Here is a 23,968-nt window from a genome sequence, read left to right as displayed (position 1 = left end):
AAACTGGAATCACAATGGGAGGGGAGATTTGTACAGGAATCACAGTGGGAGAGGAATGTTGTGCAGGAATCACAGTGGAAGGGGACTGTGTACAGAAATCACAGTGGGAGGGGAATGTTGTTCAGGAGTCACAGTGGGAGGGGAATGTTGTTTTGATTTTTTTAGATGACAGAAGGAACAATGTTTTTGCAGGAGCAAGCCCACCTGCACATGAGTTTCCATTATCTGTGACCTGGGGGAGGGTGGGGGTGTTGTACAGGAATTGCAGTGGGAGGGGGATGTTGTACAGGAATCACAATGGGAGCAAGCCCTTTAAATATAGCCGCGTTTCCACCGCAGGAACTATACCCCGGAACTAGGAACCTTTTGAGGAACTCAGTGCGTTTCCACCGCAGGAACTAGGGTCTAAATTTAGTTCTGGGGGCTTTGTTTTACCCCCCAAAACGTTCCTGCTCGGGGGTAGTACTTTCCGAAAGTACAGGAACCTTTTGGGTGGAGCTTGCAGCGCTGAACATTTCTGATTGGTCGAGTACTCGTAGCATTTGTGTTGTATTTATTTTCCGCCATTACCCGCCATGTTTGAAAATATGCAGCGGCAAACCAATTTATTTTCATAATAACTTCAAATCAAACTTGTATGTTATGCGGCGCAGTAGCCTACTTTTGGTTATAACCTGTCAACGTCTTGGAATTATAACGTGTGCTCTTCTGTTCTTTTCTTGCTTTAGTATTCGTTTTATAAAATGCTAAGCATTCGTGCTGGGACAGCATATTACGTAGGCTACCAAAACATTCAAACGGATTAATTCGGTTGCTGAAAATTTTCTTCCAGATTTTCTTTGTTAGCCCGTTGTAATTGACTCAAAACGTTTGATACAGTTATGTGAGGTATGCGGTAGTTCTGCATAATTAACATTGGCGATACAGTACAAGCAAACTGGAAATCACCTTCCGCACTTTTTATCCGGGTAAAATAACAGGTTAATTCTAGTAATCTTCGCTTTAGCTTTTTCAGACTGCCGTAATTTTACTCAATTTTACTGCCAATTTTTCAATTCCACGAAAAGACCAGGAAGACTATGGACTCATTTATGGTGCATGGTTCGCATCTGGAGGGCACACTTCGCTGCTCGGCTAGCAGTAACTTCGAAGGAAAGCAAACGGTGGCTGTACCACTACTAATTTACATTTTCATGCAGGTCCGAGTTTTCGTTCTATTCTTGTCATTTTGCAATTAGCCTCTATGGAATTGACGACGAGAAAGTAATAAAACAGCAAATTGTTTACAACGTGTGCATGTTTTCTGCTGTTAATGAATGTGTTTGAGAGGATATATGAAAATCAATAAATACAAAAGTAACCATATATAGTCATTGTTGGTAACCCGTTGTATATAAGTGGAATAAACCCCTCCGGGCTGTCCCGGTTATTAGAAAATAATGTAGGCTACTTCGGTGGTAGTATGGGGTTACAGAAGAAATCATATGACAGATGGACCGACGACAACGTCAGTGGGCTAATTTGCCTAATCTTCGCGGTACTTTAGACCCCGGTGGAAACGCAGACAACCATTGGCTGAAGGAACCTTTTAGTTCCTGGTAAAGTAGTTCCTGGGACTGAAAGTTCCGGGTAATTTTGGTGGAAACGCGGCTTATGTTTGCTTGTTGGCATAGCAACCAGTGATGTCATCCTCGTGTGTTCCCATCTCTTACACTTATATTCACGCATTTTGATAAATATCATTTAAAGCAGTCAAACCAGGGAGGGACTGCGTGGCCTCATCTGGTCAGCCTTAGGAGCCATGTTCCTGAATAAATAAATAAAAAACTCTCCCGCAATCACTTTATTAAATCTGTGTTGGGACAGGACTCCTGTTTGTGTTGGGCTCCGCCCATTTAAATTTGAGTGGTACCGTGATGCTCATGACGAGGCAGATGTGAAGGTTCAGACCCATTTAAAATTAAACCCAGGTGTCCCGTGCAAGCATTTAATATATTTTTTTTGTTCATTTGCATACGTATTCGCATCTTGTACCTCATGCCTTCATGCCTTTCCTAGTACTGCAGCAAGGCAATGCTAACTTTCATACACTTCGTGTCAAGGGGAGTGTGTCACGCATTGCGACACACCCCCTTTGGTGGACAGAAGAGTTCGGCACAGGGAGATATGGGAATTCCGATATTTACCGGTCTTTATTTTAAATGGTAGAGAGAGAGTGCGCGATTCTACAGAAATTAAACAGAACAACTTCACCTTTTACCCCACGGGATCCAGGTGAAAAAAAAAGTAATAAATTAACACAACAAACTAAAATAACAAAGAGAAAATAAACAAAACAGCCCAACAGCAGCTTTCCAGCTCTTACAGACGGTGCAGCTCTCTCTCGATTCGGGAGTTCCCCGTCACAGCGGCACACTGGGAAGGGAGCACACTCGAAATACCTGGACTAATTAATTATGCACTCCAGGGGCGCGTGTCTACTTAACCAGTGGGTGTGGTCTTTCGATTGCCCTGAACCTCTCCCACAAACCGAGCCATGCCACAGAGGAGTTGAGGGAAGTATATGTGATATTTAATGATAAAATGCTGGCTGTATGCAAATTGTGCATAAACATCTACTCTCAGTCAACTGTTATTAATCTGTTTAGTTACGTGGAAATACAATTAACCAAATTCGAGAAAGTACATCAATAAAACTCGACCCTCAATGCTCTTCAAGTTACGTGAAAATCTTTTGCACAGTACCTGAGAAATTGATGATAGATTTTAAAAGCACTTTTGCTGTAAAGGGGCCATTTGCATTTTTGGAGTCGTCAACTTTCTCATGGGAATGACTGAGCTTTGCAGCATCATAACATGAAAATGTGTATCTGTTACCTCACACTGATATTCTAACTAAAGTGATAAACTTTTCTGTTCATGTGGAGAAGAGACAATAAATAAATAAATAAATAAATAAATAAGGATGCATGAAGCTTATGGAAATTCCAGAGCAGCTGAAGCCATAGGCCTTTGTAAAATTTTACATTGACAAGAGAAATTGTATTCCATTCATTTAAGATAAACTGACTATAGTCGGTCTAAACTGTGTTTTTCTCACGAACAGAAACGTGGTGGAAGGAGTACCTGACGCTGAAACATGGCATCACTTTTGCTGCCGGAGCAGGCCTCTCTGCAATCGTTTGCTCCGCCTGTTGCTGTGTGATTGGATTGTGCTCACGGTACAGTATGAATGGAGCAGTAGTAGTTCGTTTCAGTTCACAGAGCACAGAGTGACCAAAGGCATCATTTCAAATGTTACGTTACGGTAGGAATGTCAAAATGTTTTTTCGGACCGAAGAGCCGTTTTTTAACAGACCATGTGTTTCGCCATAGACGGAAACGACGAGAACGGAGAGACGAAGATAAGGAGTACCCTGGAGCTGCCCTGACCATGGTGGCAAGCGTCGACCGACAGGTAAAGCTGCCCAATACCTTGGGGAGCATTTTGTAGCTTTGCACAGCTTGTGGAAAGCAGTGATTCTCAAACTGTAGGCCCTATATTACATTAGCAGCATTTAGCAGACGCCCTTATTCAGAGCAACGTATACAACTTAAAGGGGAATCGCACTTTATAACACTTCTGCTTCTCATGACTGATATTGTCCTTCTAAGGAATTGTCGCCCTTCATTTGAAAAATTGAAAAATGAAGGGCGACACATTCATTAGAAGGACAATATCAGTCATGAGAAGCAGAAGTGTTATAAAGTGCAATTCTCCTTTAAGGCATTTCTACGTGGCATCCATTTATACTGCTGGATATGTACTGAAGCAATTTAGGTTAGGCACCTTAGGCAGTTCCCCAACCATTATACTACACTGCCCCCCTCAGTGGGTCATGGGAAGTGTTGAGGTAGGTCATAATATTGTAAGGGGGGGCGGGAACTTGCTGTTTAGATTTAGACTTGCCTTTGACATCCAGCCAATTAAAATACTGCAATTTTTTCCATCGACTGCACTATTTGCAGGGAACGAAGGAACAGGAAAAAAGTTTTCTGCAAACCACCCCTTATTAAAATGTCTGTCCCCGGGTGACCCAAAGAAAACAGGTCAGGGACAGGTCAGCGAAGGTCACCTGACAGTGACCCCGGCCCGGTGTTTTCCCCTCTCGTTCTCCCAGCGGAGCGGCTCAGCGGGATTGGCCGAGGACGAGCAGGCGCCGCTGCACACCGGCGGAGAGCTGGGGGAGGGCGGGGCGGCGGGCGGGGCGAACGCAGACGTGGACTACGCCACCATCGACGTCTCCCAGCTGAAGAAGAGAGAGGCGGCGGACGAGCCGGGGCCCGGCGCCGACACGGACTACGCGGAGATCCGGAAGGAGAGGAAGGGGGCGGAGACCGCGGAGAGGGAGAGGGAGAGGGGGAGGGGGAGGGGGGCGAAGAGGCGGCGGCGGCGGCGGCGGCGGAGAGGAGGGGGCCGCTGAAAATTCGGGGGCTGTGCAGCAGGAGTGCGCTGACGCTGGGGTGGAGTCTCCTCAGATGAAATAAGTAAAGGGGAAGGTTTGGGGGTGCTAGGGAGAGGAAGGGGTGAACAGAGAGAGAGAGAGAGAATCGATGCTTCCAGCAGTTTGCCGGGTCATGTGATAGAGGCAGAGACCCGTAGGCCGCTCGCAAGTCCAGGCTCCGTCCCACACTGGGTGGCCAGGGGTGTCCATTCTTATCCGAAAAAGAGCCCCCATGGGTTTTCGGTTTAGCCCAGCACTACAACACCTGATTCAACTGATTAAGTATTCATGGCCTTCAACCAAGACCTTCATAAGTAGAATCAGTTGTCTTGGTGCTAATAATACGTAAATTGTTTGATTCTTTTAGTGTTGTCAACCACTCACATTTTTTTTTAAGTAATCAACTTTCTCATGGGAATGACTGAGCTCAGCTGTGTCATAGCAGAAAATGCATGTCACCCTGATGTTCCGGTTAGCCGAACTGATGCTGTTTAAAATGATGAAATTTCTGAGATCATTTTAATTGGGGAAGTAACAAAAACATAGAATAGACAGTACGGAGATGGATAATGCAACGTACAGTACTTTGCTCCTGGATCTATGTCTAAAGTATATGCAAAAGTTTATTGAATATACAAAATGTTATAAAGGCAAAATCATGTGTGTGTTAAAAAAAACATACGAGAACAGCAGTGCTTGTATGTTATGCTGCTCAAAGTTTTGAACAAAGAGTGTGTTCTGGTTGTGATGAATGAAGCAGCCTGTATTTCAAATGCTGACAATGTCATCCCCCTTTCTGTGATTATCCACCAAAGTTGTTCTGCCTGTCTTTTGACTAAAGCCCTATTCGCACGGGACTAGCATTACCTGGGGATCTCTGGTAACTTGTAATAATTGCGGAGGTCGTCTGTGATCTTAATCCCGTGCGAATCTGCCATGTCCGTAATTTGTAAAGTAAAAATTCCACCGCAAATTACCTACCATATTTCGCCAAACACAGAGGTCATGTGGTAATATTAGTCCCGTGCGAATCGGCATCTCGGTGATTTGGGGTCGTATTTTACCGTTACGCAGAGCAGAGCCTTGACATTTTCAATCATATCCGGGTGATAAAGTCAGTAAAATACAGACTTCGCTTATCCCGTGCTAATGCGCCGCGGGGGGGGGGGGGGGGGGGGGGGGGTAATTTCTTAATCACGAGGTCCCCAGGTAACTAGTGCCGTACGAACAGGGCTTAAGGTAAGAAAGGAGGATGAGACTGAGGTGCAGATAATTTTGTTCTCTTTTCAGAGCAAGGCTGAAGATCAGAGAGGGCTCCCATTCACAAATGGATAACGACGTGAACTTCGGTTAAAACCCACATGAGAATAATGTTCAGTTTCAAAGGGGCAGTTCACCCGAAAATGAAAGAAAGCTACGTTTCATCTACCAGGACTGCTATCTATCCATCCAGATAGATTTTCTGAATTTTATGTGATGTGTTAAACCTTTCTCTCTCTTCCCCACTTCTTATTCAAAGCACTGTGCTTATTATGCATTTATGATGAAGAAAGTTTATTTTTCAAAGTTTTTCTGACCCAAGTTAATTGTACTTTTTGGACTGAAAGGACCTTTTTACTGTCTTGCAAAGAAAGCTGGGGAGAACATGTCTTAAACACAAGTGCATTCCTTTTGCAGTCTTTTGAAGTTATATAATATAAGGGTATATAAAATACAGGGCATGACTAAATGAGGTATGTGTTTTTTTATTTTATTTTTGCTGTAAAATAAGGAAAGAACAAACAAAATAGACTTCTGTTCCATAGAATTTGAATTATGTACAGTAAAAAGTGTTACTCTAACAGGATTTATGTTGTCAAAAGGGATAAAATGTATTTGCTGGTTTGACATTGAACATTTGTTTAACTGTACAGGTTAACTGTTACTGTTAAAAAATAATCAAATTCTGATAACTGTCTAGGTTCATATTAGGGTTTCTTAAAGTAAAAAAAAATGTTTTTAGTTTAATCGATGACCGCTATTGTGCTCACGTATTCAATTACAGTTTTTTTACGATTGCTTTGACTCATTTTGCACCAAGTTTCAATGTGCAAACTCTTAACACAGAGTGCTGTACTGTTCATTTTGGGTTCAAAATGTAATATAGCATGCAAAATAAAAATACCAGTGTCAGTGTACTTGAAATTATGTACAGCAAGCATCCCCTGTGATAGACTGCGTATAGCGCTTGTGTTTTTATGAAAGACAAACAAAATATTAGATTAGATTATATGAAGTTTAATCATTAAAAAAAACCATACAGTAATGCAGTAATGTAAACACAACTGTATTGTACAGTAAAGCAAAAACAGCTTAAGCAGCATTTTGCCTCTCCGCTATATTTGGCCACAGAATTTCGTCTACGTTGTATCTGATTCTTTCGTTGGCAAGACAGCGCTTAGAGTGAAAACCACCATGTTCCTCAATCGGCGACCGCAGCACAGAAGCAGAAAAAAAAAAAAACATCAGTGCTGTAACGAAAACACAGTTCAGTTATTATCTCCACCCGTACGCTCAACGGCGTAACAATTTAGAAGCTTTTGTACTTAACCAAGCTCCTTCTAAAACAAACACAATGCCACGTGTGTCAAAAGAAATGTTTTAATATAGCCTAACTCAAGCTCAACGTTACAGCAATTCAACTCAATTACGTTTTCTTCAAAAAGGTATCCAAACAGACCCGCACTTGCTGGTCTGCACAAGGCAAGCACAAAACAGCTCACCAACATTCCTGTACCACGCTCGCCACTGATAGGCCAGAACGCCAGCGCACAACCGCGCCTACATACAAACCAGGAAGCAAACACTAGCTCTGCTTAATGCGAATCGAGAGAACCTGGACAAGGGGGCTCTTCTTCTTATGGCCTGGTTTTTTAAAAAACCGGCGGGGTTTAAGTATTTAGCATTGATTTTATGGCTTTACCTAACAAGGCAGGAAAAGTTTTCCTTTCTTAAAAATTTTTTCCCCAATGTCCCCTTTCTATTAAAATATTTTTTCATTGGTACAAAAAATTTATACCCAAAAAAAAGCCACGTTTTTTTTTTACTTTTGTTCCTCGCCTTTTTCATCTACCCCAAACGTACAAAAATTAACTTTTGACATTCTGAAACCCTTTGAAAAAATTATCCGTGGCCCGGGGAAAGGTTACAGGCTTGGGGGCCCTGGGCTAGTTCAACCCCCGTTTTGAACCTTTTTTTAAAAACCGCTTGTCTCCTAAAAATTTGTTATACTTTTTTAATTTTTTGCTTTTGCCCATTTCCCCGCCGTTTCGTTAGTTATAACCGGCTAAATATTGCAAATTTTTGCTTATGACTTACCTCTGGTTCAGTTATTGACCCACAAATTCTAAGCAAGGGGTTAAAGGGAAAACTCTTCTGTCTTATGGGTTTTTTCTTTAAAACCGGGGGGGTTCCTAATAATTTTCACCATTGAACAGGCATTAGCTCGAATCACAGACGGGCCTCACTCCCAGGGGGCCCCCCTCATTCATGGCAATGTATTTTTTTTTAAAATTACCCTTTAAACCTTTTGGGCCTTTTAAAAAAATTTTTTCATTGGCTCCCTAAAAAAAGTTAATATCAAAAAACCCCACGTTTCTACTTTCCCCTTTCTCGCCCGTTCCTATCTCCCAAATCCTACAAACAATTGTACTTTACATTCCAAACCCCCGGGGGTTAACGCAATCCCCTTCCCTGGGGTAAGGTTCAGGCTTGGGGAAACGGGGGCGTTTCACCCGCTTGGAACCGTTTCTTTAACTTTTGCTCTCCTAATAATTGTCACACTTCTAATTTTTGTTTTGCACCATATTACCCCCCCTTCCCGTTATTTTTAAGGGGCTAAAATATTCTAAATTTTCATTAATTTTTCCGTCTTCGTCCGTTTGACCCCTACAATATTCTAACCTTGGTTTTAAAGGAACTCTTCTGGTTTTGGCTTGTGTTTTTTTTTAAAAAACCGGCGGGTTGCTAATGATTTTCCGTTTATAGCTTGGATTTAAAAAGTCACAACGGGTTTAAACCCACTCCTCACGGCCACCCATTTTTATGACGCAAATTATCCTTTTATTTAAAAGTTCCCCTTTTCCCCTTGCCATTTTCAAAAATTTTTTATTGGGTCCGTAAAAAACCTTTTACAAAAAGCCAGTTTCTAGATTCATGTTACCTACCCTGTTCCTATCCCCCCAAAAGGCTACACAAAATTATATTCGTTCTGCAACCCGCATTAAAAAATACATTTAAAATCATGATTCACTCATAAGTATAACACTAGCAGGAAAAATGAAAAAAAACCCCATTCGTGAAAAGATTACATTACAGGTAAATAATGGTGCAATGTTATTTGCCCCTCCACTTCAACAACTGAGGGTTTAATCCCGACGTTTATAAAACCATTGTAAGGGAATATAAGCTCGCTCATGGCACCCCCATTTACTTCGCACTATACTCGTGATCTTTGCCAACCTTCACCTACAGCCCATTCTGCTAAAAACATAGTTTCAACTAGGGAATTTCGTAATTTCATTTTAATTTCTCCACACTGTGTTATTCTCTCATACGCAAACCCTGCGGGACATATCGTTCGCTCCTATTCTCCACTATCATGTTTTCCGGTTCTAGTTTAGCAAAACGGCAAGAGATTCTACCTGCAGATTATATCAAAATGCCTTATAAACCTTACAAACACTAAAAGGCATCTCCCAAATAACAGACAAGGAGCAGGACAAAGGATAAACCTTACAAACACTAATAGTGCATCTCCACGAAATAACAGGCAACGGGCAGGCCGAAGGGTACACATTTGGACCTAGGGAGTTATAATTTACGGGCGGTTGATTACTTTGTCAGTCAAGGCTTGGATGGCGTCAAATCGTGAGTACATAAAAATATTCCATCGCGTTTCGATGCGTTTCCCCTTTCGCCAGCATCCTTTCTCACAGCCACTGTTTTTACATTTTACAAACCCCAAACTGCTAGGACACGCTCATCAGACTGTACAGATTCACATAACGATAGCCAAATCCCCAACCGTTTTTGCAGGGTCGCATTTCCACTCTATAATAAACGCTTTGCAAAAAAAACTGATACTCAAAAAAAACGTTTTTTTAACGTACAAAAATGCCAAGTTACAAAAAGTATTTATATCAAAATGACGCCAAGTTACGAACTCAAACAATATAGGCTATTTCCTCACCAAAAATGACATAAAGTATTTAAGCAATGCTCCCAATATTTCTCAGTTCTTCAAATCACTTGGCCCTGTGTTTTCTAATCTTCCATTTCACAATGTCATGCAAAATTTCTGTCAGATCAAAGAGACAAATATTTTGAATTGCCTCATGGAAACATTGAACATTGTACATTGAAATTAATGTATAAATTCATTTTTGTACAGAACTGCGGGTGAGCAACGACGGAAGCCCCTTCTCCAGAAAAATTGTTTATCTTGCTTCGAAAAGAATTTGGTAATGTGCAAGTTATGTATATTTGGGTACGTACAAAATACTGCATGTAAAAAAAACATATTGACATACAACATAGAGAAATTCTTTACCGCATGGGGAATTTCCCTGGCAGATCTTACATTCCCATTCACGAACAACTTGTACCAGAAACTTTCTATCATTCACGCAACAGAAAGCCTGGGCAGCGAAATACATAGGTACAACCAATACAAATTGGACATACACACACCTATTCAATCAATCTTCACTGTGAGGAGCCATCCACACATATTTTGCTGTTCATTTTTAGGCATGCTTTTTACCAGGCCAAGTGACTTGAAAGAACGAGGAAATATTTGGGGAGCATTGCTTTGAGGATACATCTTATGTCTTTGGTGAGGCAAGATAGCCTATTGTTGTAGATCGTCTTGGCGTCATTTTGATATCAATACTTTTAGTAACTTGGCATTTTTTACGTTAAACGTTTTTTTATGAATAACACTTTACCCATGCTAATTTAAAAATCAAAAAGGGATCGTTGCAAACCCAAAACAATCCCGGACGGCCCCAAAATTTATGTGACGCCCGGTCAAGGCCGACACATAAACGGACACCACTTTGGTGGAAGGAAAAACAAATGTTTTTGAAAAAAAAAAAACAAAAACAAACTAACTACCCAGCGTCAGTAATTGTGGCATGGAGGTGTTGGGTGCCTGAAGTGTTTGGGTGTGCTAACTAAAAGCATAAAAATGTGACGGGGGAAAAAGTGCAGCAGCGTTTGTGGCAGTCAGGCTTCCCGTGGTGGGAGAGAGAGAGTGAACGCCCCCTTATCCTTGCCCTCAAATCTCAAAGCTGATGCAGTCAGGATTGCTACTCCCCAACAGCACGCAACCCCGGCCAACAAGGGGGAATACACAGACAGGTGAAAACAAAAGGGGAGGGGGGCACGCAAGGCCTGACAGCGCTGAATGGGCCCCCTGGCGAAATTGGACCCTAGGCACGTGCCTAGTTTTCCTAGATCCGGCCCTTGAGACAATGGGCAGGCCCACTACATACGTACATAATCCTAATGTGATGTCTAGGGCATGATGTCAACCAGTCTACACATTTATAGAGGACGGGTCGCTAAAGAATTGCTACTGTAGCATTGCAACATTGCTGTACACATACCTGAACATATCCACCCTCAAAGCCTTCGCTCTATCTTCATTCCTAGCAAAGGCACCAAGTAAATTTGTTTCATTGTGATTTGGGTTCTTTTTCAAAGTTCGCCAATTGTTGTTAGGCTGATTGAGTGGATGTTTTGGAAGATTCCGTTATCTGCCAGAATGTTTTGTTTGGATTTTCTTGATCCGTATGTCATTTCTTTGAATCGCCATGTCTGCTAGTGCCCTCTCCTTCTGGGCAGAGAGAAGATGGCCACGTCCTCCACCTGGTGGTGCTTTTTCAGTTCTGAAGTACAGTAAAGATAACAATTACAACAAAGATAATTCACACCCACACTTTAGTATTTATGAAATATACTGTATCACAGACAGCAAAATCAATGTTGCAATTACTGTAATTTCAATATACAGTGACTGTACAGTAAATTACGCATATTGACTTACCGATTGTCTTTTTTTTTTTGTTTTGCACTTTGTATGTCAGCACAGGATGTAGTGTCTTAAGGTGAGAATTCTGCAAGTCAGTTTAGCACTTTGCGTTAACAGTTTTACACCTTGTATGTCAGAATAGGATGTAGTGTCTTAGAGTATGAATTATGAAAGTCAGTTTGGCACTTTGCATTTTGAGTTTTGTACTTTGAAATTCTGCTGTACAAAATGAGTCATAAAAAACTGTAATTAAATAAACCATAGCAAAAGTGTTCGCTTGTTTCTCAAGGCAATGGGAGTAAAGCCCACTAGAGGGAGACAAATATCCCGAATGGGCCAAAAGTGACAAAACTGGAGATTCTGAGCCAGGGAAGTCACACTTCAGTCCTGGACGGTCGCAGTGTGTGCTGGTGTTCGGTGTGTTTCAGCACGAGTGATCAATCAAAGTCTTTCATTGGCTTAAGTGTCCATACACTCCTTGTTCTCAAAGCCTTAATTGTTTGCTGATTGCAAGGAGGATATCAGTAACCGCAGACACTAAATGGTAAATGGACTGCATTTATATAGCGCTTTTATCCAAAGCGCTTTACAATTGATGCCTCTCATTCACCCATTCATACACACACTCACACACCAACTGTGAAAGGCTGCCATGCAAGGTACTGTACCAATCAGCTCGTTGGGAGCAACTAGGGGTTAGCTGTCTTGCTCAGGGACACTTCGACACGCCCAGGGCGGGGGATTGAACCGGAAACCCTCCGACTGCCAGTCGACCGCTCTTACCTCCTGAGCTATGTCGCCCCACTACAGCCCCTCTACAACCCTCCAGGCCTGGCGTTTCACACCTCTTTTGGAAGTGGTACAAAACAAATGAGTTCTGTGTGTACAGAGCATGACGCGCTTAGGGGAAGAAAAAAAACACAACTTATTAAGCAATAAAAAACCTCAGAAATATATTTATGTTAAAGAATCTTATGTTCACAGCCATTACACTTGAGCGATGATGGATTTCAAATCTACGCTTGCTGTTGTTTAGAGTTTTCCTCAATGTTCAAGGAAAGCTGAATTCAGATACGAAGCGACTTATGTGCATGCATTCAGGAAGAAAAATTTCTATTGAGATAAACTGTATTTGTGTGAATGAAAGCTTGAATTTCTGCAATCTAGATGCACTGTAAAATATATTATTAAAATGAATTGTTACTAAAAGGGTTTTTTTTCCCCACTTTTCAATTTTTGTGATGTTTGATTTTTAAGGGAGAAGGTGGACAAAAAAAAGAAGTTGAAGTCTAGGTTTTGTTTTACTTTGCCACTCACAGCCTATTCATATGGATACAGGAGGCAAAACTGAACAGCGGTACACAGAGGTGACAGCATTCAAAAAATGCAGTTAGCAGAACAACTGAGGATATATTGACAGTTGCATATATTTAATAAAATTACTAGATGAACACCTCCCTCCAGAGGAAAAGAGGCATGTAAAATTCTTTCAGTATACCGTACTCAAAAGACAAAACTAATTTTTTGCTAAAATTTCTGAAGTTCTCAATAGCATGACTGGACAAGTTAAAAGTAGAAAATAACCCCAAGGTTTGTCTGACCCTTTGAGATGACTTCCCATATTTGAAAGCCCTTTAAACCACATGAATACATGAACAAAAAACTGTATGGACTTGCATGCTAATATTTGCAGCCTGTTAACAAGCTCAGCTAAAACAGCAATGTGAAAAGCTTCTGACTTGCTAACAAGCTACAGTTGGCAAAAGCTTCTGTCTGAATTGCTGGCAAACTGATGTTCGTGTTGCTAATATTTTAGCTAGCTATTACAGCAAACACAAGAAATCATTCATTTAAAATCAACATTTTACCTCAAGGCATTGTTTACTGTTGTGGCTTATCTCTTGGTTTAAACTGTATTGCACCATTATAATTTATTTATTTATTTATACAAGTAAACCTTATGGGTTGACAGGCAAGGGAGCAGTGGGTGGGGTGTCCAGTACTGGAGGTCATGAGCAAGCATGCTTCAATGGAAAACTCAAGGATCCCCCCCCCCCCCATCACTGCCATTTTAAAGATGGTGAAGTTAAAAGCGTCCTGGGTAAAATGAGCAGATTTCTGCATGAATAGGCTGGCAGGTGTTTTCCTTGTTTTCAGGTACAGAAACTCACTCACAGAGTAAACAAAGAGGGCCATTCAGAAAACTTAAAAATACCAGGGTTAATAAATTCTAAAGACTTATTGAGTGCTTGTTAAGCACTGTGTAAACTTAACTCGTATTTTAAGACCAAGATATAAAATAAAAACATGAAACATATTCGGGGATGTCATCTGTTGATACAGTTTTTTCTCTTATATTGAGTGCTTTCTGTTAGATGGGCCTTCATCTTTATAAATTGTGTGTGTACCTGTGTGTGTGTTGTGTGTGTGTATGTGTGCGTTTTGGGGGGGATTAAGGATTAAGGATATGCTTATTGGATTAGGCCGCCCTTGTTCACAGGACAGATTACACACAACGACACCGTCAGCACACTGCTCCTGCTATCTGGACTAGAAAAGACTACTGGTGTCCCGCTCCGGAATCCACTGTTTGGACTGGTTCCGCTAGACAGGAAGTTTTCCCTGAAGGGAGAGGGGAGGGAGGTAAGCAACGACTAACAAAGCAGTCGAGTGTGATGTTACACACTAATACACAATCGGATGCTAACACAACATAAAAAATAAAAAAACTTTTTATAAACCATGGGGTTGAAACGAAATGTACACAGCCAAACGCTGCGCAGTGTTTCTACAGAAGGAGCGTCCTGACACACGACAGGAACAAAATTCTGCGAAACACCTTGTGAGGGCACACGCCAGTCACGTTGTAAGCGCAGTCAAAATGGCGACGGAGGTGTGCGATGCTCCGAAAAAAAAAAAAAAGCACCGAGACAAAGCCCGTACGAAAACGAGGTAAACGAAACGTGCGCGGGCGGCACAGAAAGAGCACAGCCTGTTCACTGTTATACCGTACTGGGCATGGCTGAGAACGCTAGCCTGGGGCCCTAAATAGCATGGACGAGGAACAGAGACCATGGCTCTGGCTACATGCACTTAGCACGCGAGCGCGTCATGCCGCACATGCGACCAGCTGACGTAGGGGGATCTACAAGCGCGTGAAGCTAAGGTAAGGCGCGTGTGCACATGATTACTGGTTGACTCGACCTATCAGATTTTCACTCAGCCGCTATGTACTGACTGCAGAGTTAACATCGCGCAGTTAGTTGGTACGTTGCCTTTCCTTCAATCGTTTCTGGCTCCCTCTTTTTACCCTGCTGCTACCCATAGGAAGGGGAAACAAGCTGATTCTGAAAATAGACTTGGATGGTGAGGTTACCATGTCTGTGTGTGTGTATGTGTGTGTTGTGTGTGTGGGTGTGTGTGTGTGTTAATTAATTACTTTTAAATACTTTTTTATTCATTTTTTGAAATACATCTTTACAAATACTGAGTATTTTCATTACAAAATGTTAAGTGGTAGTGAATATGCACGGCTAAATTCTATTTTATCAATGTCTAACCTTACAAAATGTGAAAGATAGAATTGTACATATGTATTTACATATGTTTTCAAATACAAATACATATTTGTATTTGACCCAGGTCTGGTGTGCTTGCATATGTGTGTGTGTGAGGGAAAGATATTTTTTTTTCTTGATAACATATTTTAATCACCTGGACATACTTTGATAGAGACTTTGAATACATTTATAGATTTGTTAATGACTTTATATATTTGCAATAATTATGTGTTGAAATCATAATAATTCTGTACATCAGAGCTGGGTCAAATACAAATATGTATTTGTATTTATATGTAAATACATATTTTAAGTACTTTCAAATACATTTACACATGAAATATTTTGTATTTGATTTATTTAAAATATTTTATTGGAAAACCAAATACTTTCACAAATAGTAATAAAAACATACATTCCTTTAAATAAATGCTTTCCTGGGAAACCAAATACTTTTTCAAATAGTATTTAGAGCCTTTAAAAAATGTATTAAAATACAAATACAATTGTAAAATATTTTAAATATCCCTTCTTTGTACAATACTCCTTGGGGCTAGGGGTTGAATTTGGGCAAGGGTAGCCTATGTCAGCAATTTTAAACAACCCATGCGCTGCCTCTAACAGACAGTAGCCTAAATGCCCGTACATGTTTTTGCATGGGGAATGGCAAACTCAGATGTCTTGATAAGGTACTTGCCAGTTTGTTTGTTCCCATGAAATCTTTTTAAAGTTAGTGGTCTTTTACTGTATTTCCTCTTTTTTTTCTGTGGTCAGAGCGTTCGACAGCCATGCAAACAGTTCCTTCTTTTACATTTTGTAAGGTTAGACACAGATAAAATAAAATTCATCCATACATACTCACTACCAATTAACAATGGAAATCGGTACAGTTGGACTGGGGCCATCAGCAGTCACCTGACGCATTCTAGTCAATATACTGTCCTCTAAATTGGACAAAACACTCAAATTTCAGAGCTGATAGGTTCTTGCATATCCAATGCTTCTCAAGTCTTTCAACAGCTTGGTGCAACTGTGTATGTTGCACCACTGGCTTTATGTTGTGAAAGTATTTTCAAATAATTTCATGAAATCAAAGCCTTTTTATTTGAAAATTCAGTATTTTTAAAGACATATTTGAAAATAATTGCAAATAAATGCAAATGCTCCTTGAATACATTTTGTGATTTAAATAGTCAGCATTCTCAGTATTTCTAATATAATTTCAAACAATTTCTAAAAAAAGTATTTAAAAGTAATAACTGAATCATTTCACAACAGCATGTTTTTGTGAGAATTCTGTATATAAATATTAAATTGTGTTCCATAAAGTCATACAGTTTAAAAGCATTCGCAGCTGTCCTCCTAACACGTTGCCTAATACTCATTGAAGTTATTAGCAGGTAAATCACAGTCAGGTGTTGACAGCTATGGCCCTGGAGACCCGCAAAATATCTGCATTTTTATTTCCACTCGGCACTTAGTTGATCGATTAAAGCAGTTGATTTCACAGTTAACGCACATCGCCTTGTTTCTAGGCTTTCGTTTTTAAGGCGAAAACAAAAACCAGCAGACCCTGGACCTCTGGGGATCAAGACCAGGCCACTCCTGAAAAATGGTGCGATTTGTTGGTGTCTGGTTTTTTTTTTGCAGCTGAGGACGGATTCCATGGCGGACGTGCTGAGGAGCCTGAACCTCCTGGAGGCGCTGAAGGAGTCCATGGAGAAGAAGGGGCTCACCGAGGTGAAGGAGGCGGTGGAGGACCTCCTCATCAGCAGGGTGAACATCGCTGTGGTGGGGGAGAGCAGCCCGGAGAAAACCGCCCTCCTCAACTCCCTCCGCGGCCTGGGGCCTGGAGACAGTGGAGCAGCCCAGTTCCCCTCCCCCAGCCCCCAAGAGGAGCTGACAGTTTACCCAAACCCCAAACACCCCGACTTCCGACTGTGGGACCTGCCCATGGTCCCTGATGGCTCGCCCTTTGACCCAGAGGAGTACATGGAGAAAGTCAAGTTCCTGCGCTACAATGCCGTCATCGTGACGTCCTCTCGGATGCGGTTTTGCAGCAACAGCGCCCTCGTGTGGCGGGAGGCCAGATCGCTCCAGAGGGAGGCTGTGTACTTCGCCTTGCTGGCCTCTGAGCGCGACTCGCGGGAGTCCATGGAGCCTAGGCGGAAAGCCAGCCAGGAGGCGTTGGGGTCGGAGGGCCTGGCTTCCCCGAGGGTCTTCCTGGTACGTGGCACCGCCTTGGAGACCCTGGACTTCCCCGAACTCCTGGAGGAAATGTGGCGGGACGTCCCGGAGGTCAAGGCTGCCGCCCTCCTCCTGGCCCTTCCGACCCTGTCCGTCGCCGTGGTGACCAGAAAGCGGGACGCCCTCAAGGCGCTGGTGTGGGCGGCGGCCTCGCTCTCGGGCGGCGTTTCGGCCATCCCCGTGCCCCTGGTGTCCTCCGCGGTGGACGCCGGCGTGGGGGTGCGGATCCTGAGCAAGGCGCGCGACTCGCTGGGCCTGGACGACGCGTCGCTGGAGGGGCTGGCCCGCCGACGGGGGCGGGACGGGGCGCGGCTCAAGGCCCTGCGCGCCTGCCCCCTCTCCCGGGAGGTCACCAAGGGCGCCGTGAAGAAGCTGCTGGCGGCCGCAGAGAAGCAGAAGCCCACCGGTGCCCGCGTGGTGGAGATGGCGCTGCCCGTGACCGCCAAGTCTGCTAGCCGCTCCTTCACCACCATGTTCCTGGCGCTCAATGGCGCCATCAACGACATGGCCGCCGATGCAGAAAGGGTGGTGGCAGCTGCAGTCGGGGGAACAGATTGAGGAACTGAACTCTTCGCGACCAATTTAAGAAAAAACCAAAAAAAATAATAATAAAAAATAAACTGGAGGTGGCCTAATACTTTTCGGCCTGTACTGTTCATGTTGCATTACGCATTTGCATTCATTTCATATTTTTGTTCGCAAATTTTCCATGTATTTCTTGCACCGTGAACATTGCATCAGACATAAGAAAGCTCTTTAATGTAAAAAAAAGTGCAAAATGATTTGAAGTGATATTTCATGGTGACGCTTGCTAAACTTGGCTCCGTTGTTGTTATTATCACTTGCTGCATTATGAGATCAGGTCTTGAGTGATGATGCGTTGGTTCTGTGAATAAACTCATTGCAAATATCCAAAAAGACTTTTCTTTTTCTCCCTTCTTTCAGTGAAGAAGTCAGTTCCCAGTAACAGCTGCACAAGACTATTTAAAACAGATTGGGGGGAAGTGCAAACATACAGTATTGAGTGAGAAAGAAAGATAATGACACTTCCCTCTGCCGTCTTCTGCAGGAAACAGGTTCTTTTCTTTTCTTTTTACACTTGGCTAAACTATGCAAATGCAATACCGAGAAGGGGAGTTCTGTTTGTATGTATTTCCTGTCTAAGGAAGAGGAGCCATTTTTAAGTTTCAGTCATTTTACGATAAGGACATCCAGATTAACTGTAGCTGATTTCTAATCCTCTGTCACATCCAACTTGTAGGTAAGCAGCCACTTTTACAATTCTTTCACGGGTAAATGATTTCCACCATTTCTGTTTCTGATGGAGTTGTCTTCTCTACCCCCCTCCAGATACAGGTATCAATGCCGTTGCTACAACAGTTATTCACATTTCATTTGACTGTTTGTGAGTTTAGTAGCTTTTGTCTGTACTCTGCCTTGTTTCTGGTCTGGGAAAACAAATAGCAAGTGTTATCGCTTTAAATTGAAATTGACTTTGCTGTTATTGTGGCCTTTTGAGTTCAAAATAGAGGTGCATTGATCTAAATAATTTAACATTTCCATCCAGGAAAGATATGCACTCAAGGTTTTCAGTCAAATATTGTCACTCAAAAATATTAACACCGTACTGTACATATTAACATTTTAGCAAATTACTAGTGGAGATACTGATATGACGTGCTTTTGACTCAAATCCTGTGTGGATCCCTGCTTGTACAACACATCCTTGCGTAAGATGTTTATTTTATTCAGATGCTGATCTTTCTGGGTGTAATAGGAAAGAGTAGGCTGTGTAGATTGTTCACAACATAGAATGGTGTCTTGGACTGCAATTAATTAAATAATGCTGTTTTTTTAATAAGCTGCAGTCTGCATTAACTGTGTCATGATGTGGCTCTACTATGCAAGGAGCAGAGCTGGCACAGTCAAGAGCACTCTTTATATTTCCTGATTTTGGAAAGTTGAATCTTAAATAAAACAAACAATGAAAGTATTTTTAAGACTGGTGTTCTTCAAAATCAACACACGCGACAGGTCCAACCATAACCCACTTACAGGAAAGGGGGTGGGGGCAGGGGCGCAGGGGGGGAAGGGGGGCAGAGGCGTGGGGGGAGGGGGGGTTTGCATTAAACCAGTGATCTGATGATCTGATTAGGAACCACAGAGCTGAGAATGACTCACTCACAGCTGTGGTACACCTACACCAAGACACACACAGGCATGCACACCTGCACACATGTGTATACTGTACATGAACACGCACACACACACACACACACACACACACACACACACACACGTACACACATTCACACACACGTATAAATGTATATGCATGCACATACACAGACTCACAACCATGTAAACACACACACACACACGCACACCCATACATACATATTCACACACACGTATACATGCATATGCATGCACATACACAGACTCACAACCATGCATACACGCACACACACACACACATGCGTGCACACCCATACACACATATTCACACACACGTACACAAGCATATGCAAGCACAGACACAACCAAACCCACCACTACATGCCTAACCTTAACCCTAACCTTACCTAATTGTAACCTAGCCTAACCTAAGGCTAATCTAAAACAGCCTCTTGACTTGTGGGACCAGCAAATGGTCCCCACCTTGCATAATTTTTTCTCATCTTTCTATCCTTGTGGGGACATTTGGTTCTCACAAAGATAGTAATACATGCCCACACACACACTTCATAAGTGGGTTTACAGCGTCTTCTTTTCCAGATTTCTCACACTGATAAAGGAAGGTTCATCATGATCTCTTTCTGGGCCATGGTCTTCTTTCTGATTGGTGGTATGTACCTGCTACGACATCCCTGTCTCTTGCACGTTTCGTTATGCCCTTGTCTCTGTCACTGACACATTTCACTCGTAAGCATTTGTTTCCCCAGTAGAAATCGGTCCTTGTTACTGTACGCATGACGATCGGCATAGCAACCACGGTTTTATGAATGAACACAATGTTAACTTCTGAGGATTATCTTTCTGCTGCAATCCAACAGTGCAATATTAAGAACAGAAAAATCCACTTTAGAGGCAGACTGACTTCTCTAATGGTTCCTTCTTTTCTCTCTCTCTCTCTCCCTCCCTCCCTCCCTCCCTCCCCTTTTCTACCGTAAGACTCTGCTTGCAGTTTCAGTAAGATGACGGCCAAAGAGGGCTCCTGTGTGACGGTCCACTTAACTCTGGACAATATATGGCGACCTGGGTACATTGTTTGGTTGAAGGACGCCGTGTGGAATAAGGAGGCAAAAGATTATGAGGGCACGATCGTGCACAGCCTCAAACCTGACAAACACAACGCGAGTGAATTTGAAAACAGAGTGTCTGTGGGTTCCACTGAGTCCACTAGGGGTTTAATGAACTACGAATTGACCATCAGTAACCTGAGACCGCAAGACAGCGGAAATTACTTGGTTAGATACTATGGTGAAGATCCTTCTTATAAAATGAACAGCTTGACAATGAGTCTTGATGTTCAGGGTAAGTTCTTTTGCAGTGATATATATATACATACATATATGATAGAGGCCCCTTTATGTTCACCATCCAGTAGTTGTCTATTTGTCTACTGTATGAAAAGTATTTGTCTGGTATTGGATTTATTATTTAAGCAGCAGTCGTTGCAAAGACGCACAACTGGCAATCCTCAAGAGGCATAACTCAGTTACCAACAGTGATGTATTTGTAGGACTCTGTACGCAGTATAAATGCTGATAGCTGTTGTCCCTTAACCTGCTACTGGCAAAACTGTCAGCATTGCCATCATGAGTAGTATGCCTGATATAGGATTGATGATTTAAATCAGTTTAGAAACATTTCAGATATTCACAACTTGAAAGCCTGAAGGAACATACTTCATGGTTACCCACAGTAATGCTTTTGCTTATATTTGCAGATGGCTGCTATGTAATTAAACTGGTTTGGTCTTATTTCGTTCTGGGCTCACTTAAACACAGATATCATCTCATTATCACCATGAGCATCTGCATTTATGTATTTCATGAGGGACTGTGTACAATTACTCACATTCACAATGGTCGTACGAGCCAGCCAAGAGGCCGCACGTTGCTTTACAATGATAGGCCCCGGAGCAGAGGGGGTTACAGGCTTGACTCAGACAAAGAAGCCCAGAACATGACAAAAAAAGTCTTTAGGCAACTAAAAAAATCCATCACAGATTAACACATGATGATGAAACTGATGATAATCATCATCATCATCATAATCATCATCATCCTCATCTTACTCATCTTCATCATCATATTCATGATCGTAATCATCATCATCATCATCACCATCTTCATCATCATAACGATCTTCCCCTGTCGAACCTCTGCAGAGAACCCTTGCCAGGTCAGCATAACAGGGCCGGAGCTGGTCCAGACGGGGGCGGAGGTGATTTTGCGGTGCTCCACCGTGGGGCCCTGCGAGTACAGCCCCGAGTGGCGTAGCTCAGGGCCAGGCCCGGCCTCCAGTGAAGTCTCCGACACCCAGGGTGCGAAAACAGCCCAGCTGCGCTTCGAAGCGGACTGGTCACATGATGGGGTGACGTTCTCCTGTTGGCTGTCGCCGAGCAACGACACGTGCGCCTCCAGAAACATCACGCTGGCCGTGGGAGGTAAGTCGCGCAATCTTAATTTTTATTGTTTTACCTGCCGATGCTGCAATCTTCATATCAGAGACACCGAAGCTACGTTTTACACATAACTGATATCTGAATTACCCACAATGCTATTGATCCAGTCTCTGTGCATTTTTTTCCATAGTTTACAGAAAGCTTTCTTCTTTCTTTATTTATTTATTTATTTATTTAGGATCCCCATTAGCAATACACAGTGTGCAGCTAATATTCCTTGTGTTCTGCATGATACATTTATTATGAAAAAATGGCAACCTGTCATGTCTGTCCAGGGCTGCCCTGTATGTGCCAAAAATGTCTGGCCCCTTATGTGACACCCATTGAGTATGACCTTGTGTCCCTGTATGTCCCACAAAGTTTTACCTGCTGTCAATTAGTTCGGGGAATACACGTGCCAGGCCAAGAACATCATCAGCGCTCAAAACTCCACCGCTCTCCATGTAGACGTCTTGTGTGAGTGCTGTATTTAGAGTCCCAGTGCTCTCCGTGTAGACGTCCTGTGTGAGTACTGTATTTAGAGTCCCAGTGCTCTCCGTGTAGACGTCCTGTGTGAGTGCTGTATTTAGAGTCCCAGTGCTCTCCGTGTAGACGTCCTGTGTGAGTGCTGTATTTAGAGTCCCAGTGCTCTCCGTGTAGACGTCCTGTGTGAGTGCTGTATTTAGAGTCCCAGTGCTCTCCGTGTAGACGTCCTGTGTGAGTGCTGTAAATTGTGCTGTAAATTCGGCGTGTCTCTCTCATTTTCGCGGCAGATGCGCCCAAAGACGTCCGTGCGACGGCGAACCCAGGAGGCGAGGTGAACGAAAAGACGAACCTGGATCTCAGCTGCGAGGCTCGGTCCAACCCTGGCGTGGACGCCTACACCTGGTTCAAGCTGACGGGCAGGGGGGCGCGGGAAGTGGGAAAAGGCTGGGTTCTGACCCTCAGGAATCTGTCAGAGGCACACATGGGACAGTACTTCTGCAGGACCCGAAACAAAATCGGAGAAGGGAACTCAAGCGTCATCAATGTCACTGTAAGATGTGAGTGCCTCTCCCTCACCTGTCCGCTCTACGAGGGCCTGTTCCAGTTATGTCACCTGCCTATCAACCTTTTAAGGCAGGGCTGACCCCACCCTGCTCCTGGAGATCGACCATCCCGTAGGTGGTGGATCTCCAACCCTAACGAAGCGCACCTCATTCAACAGCTAGAGATCTCATTGAGCTGCTAATCAGCAGAATCAGGTGTGCCAAATTAGGGTTGAAACGAAGACCTACAGGACGATAGATCTCCAGGAACAGGATCGGGCAACCCTGCTTTAAGGTGTACTATCACAAATATGTGAAAATGTATGCATAGCATGTTCTGAACAGAAAATGTTAATGCTGATGTAACAATCACTGCTGGTTATTAAATGCCATGGGGTTCTAAAACACTGGCTTTGAATTTAGAAAAAACATTCCAAAAAACCTTCAAAGTCGCCAAGCAGTTAATACAATGGCAGGAGGCATAAATGCGGTAAATGTGATTAAGGGTTGCCAGCATTCTCCTGCAGCTCATAATGCAAGTGCATGTGTCGAGGGGATTGGTTATTCATCAGATTAACTACATTTCCAGCGCAAGCTAGCCTACATAACAGCCTGCATTTGTAAGGTCGTTCACAAGGGTGCTGTCTGTTGGTTTGGTTCTTCAGTTACCTGCTTCCTGTTTCAGTGTATTGCTGTAATTCACTGATGGCAGGTAAATATGGACATACGGGACAGGTGGGAAAACCCATTTTTGGCTGAAATACTGGACGACCTTACCAACGCTGGGCTGTTGGCAACCGCGAATGTGAAACAAACGTTTTGCTGAATTCATACAGACGGATCCTTCAGTGTTTTCTTTTTTACACACTTAAGTACTTTTTTAAACAGACCTCAGTACTTTT

General features: G+C 42.8%; 2 protein-coding genes and 1 long non-coding RNA gene across 4 annotated transcripts; all 3 read left to right on the top strand.

Annotated features, from left to right (window-relative positions):
* Positions 1–2,927: 2,927 nt before the first annotated feature.
* Positions 2,928–4,463, top strand: LOC135248089 (U1 small nuclear ribonucleoprotein 70 kDa-like). The gene is made up of 3 exons (XM_064322346.1): positions 2,928–3,221; positions 3,376–3,457; positions 4,161–4,463. The coding sequence occupies exons 2-3, from the start codon at positions 3,434–3,436 to the stop codon at positions 4,461–4,463; spliced, it is 327 nt and encodes a 108-aa protein (XP_064178416.1). The 5' UTR covers positions 2,928–3,221; positions 3,376–3,433.
* Positions 4,464–14,073: 9,610 nt separating this feature from the next.
* Positions 14,074–18,284, top strand: LOC135237475 (interferon-inducible GTPase 5-like). 2 transcript variants are annotated; one of them, XM_064304642.1, is made up of 2 exons: positions 14,074–14,202; positions 16,770–18,284. In XM_064304642.1, the coding sequence occupies exon 2, from the start codon at positions 16,785–16,787 to the stop codon at positions 17,922–17,924; it is 1,140 nt and encodes a 379-aa protein (XP_064160712.1). In that variant the 5' UTR covers positions 14,074–14,202; positions 16,770–16,784; the 3' UTR covers positions 17,925–18,284. The 2 variants fall into 2 exon arrangements, with proteins under 2 accessions (XP_064160712.1, XP_064160706.1); XM_064304636.1 differs by lacking the exon at positions 14,074–14,202 and adding an exon at positions 14,584–14,925.
* A 57-nt stretch (positions 18,285–18,341) lies between these two features.
* Positions 18,342–20,897, top strand: LOC135237490 (uncharacterized). Its single transcript, XR_010324842.1, has 3 exons — positions 18,342–18,627; positions 20,145–20,214; positions 20,541–20,897. It is a non-coding gene; the product is annotated as an uncharacterized LOC135237490 (long non-coding RNA).
* The last annotated feature ends 3,071 nt before the right edge of the window (positions 20,898–23,968 follow it).

This window comes from Anguilla rostrata, chromosome 1 (assembly GCF_018555375.3).
Source record: "Anguilla rostrata isolate EN2019 chromosome 1, ASM1855537v3, whole genome shotgun sequence".
Lineage (NCBI taxonomy): Eukaryota > Metazoa > Chordata > Actinopteri > Anguilliformes > Anguillidae > Anguilla > Anguilla rostrata.
Note: the sequence above shows the minus strand (reverse complement) of the source record. Positions and strands in the feature narration are given on the sequence as shown.

What these genes read in the sequence shown, in the direction of transcription:
- LOC135248089 (XM_064322346.1), top strand. Translation starts at nt 3,434, where the DNA reads ATGGTGGCAAGCGTCGACCGACAG. An exon ending in TGGCAAGCGTCGACCGACAG is followed by an intron (nt 3,458 to 4,160) that starts GTAAAGCTGCCC and finishes TCGTTCTCCCAG; the next exon opens with CGGAGCGGCTCAGCGGGATT.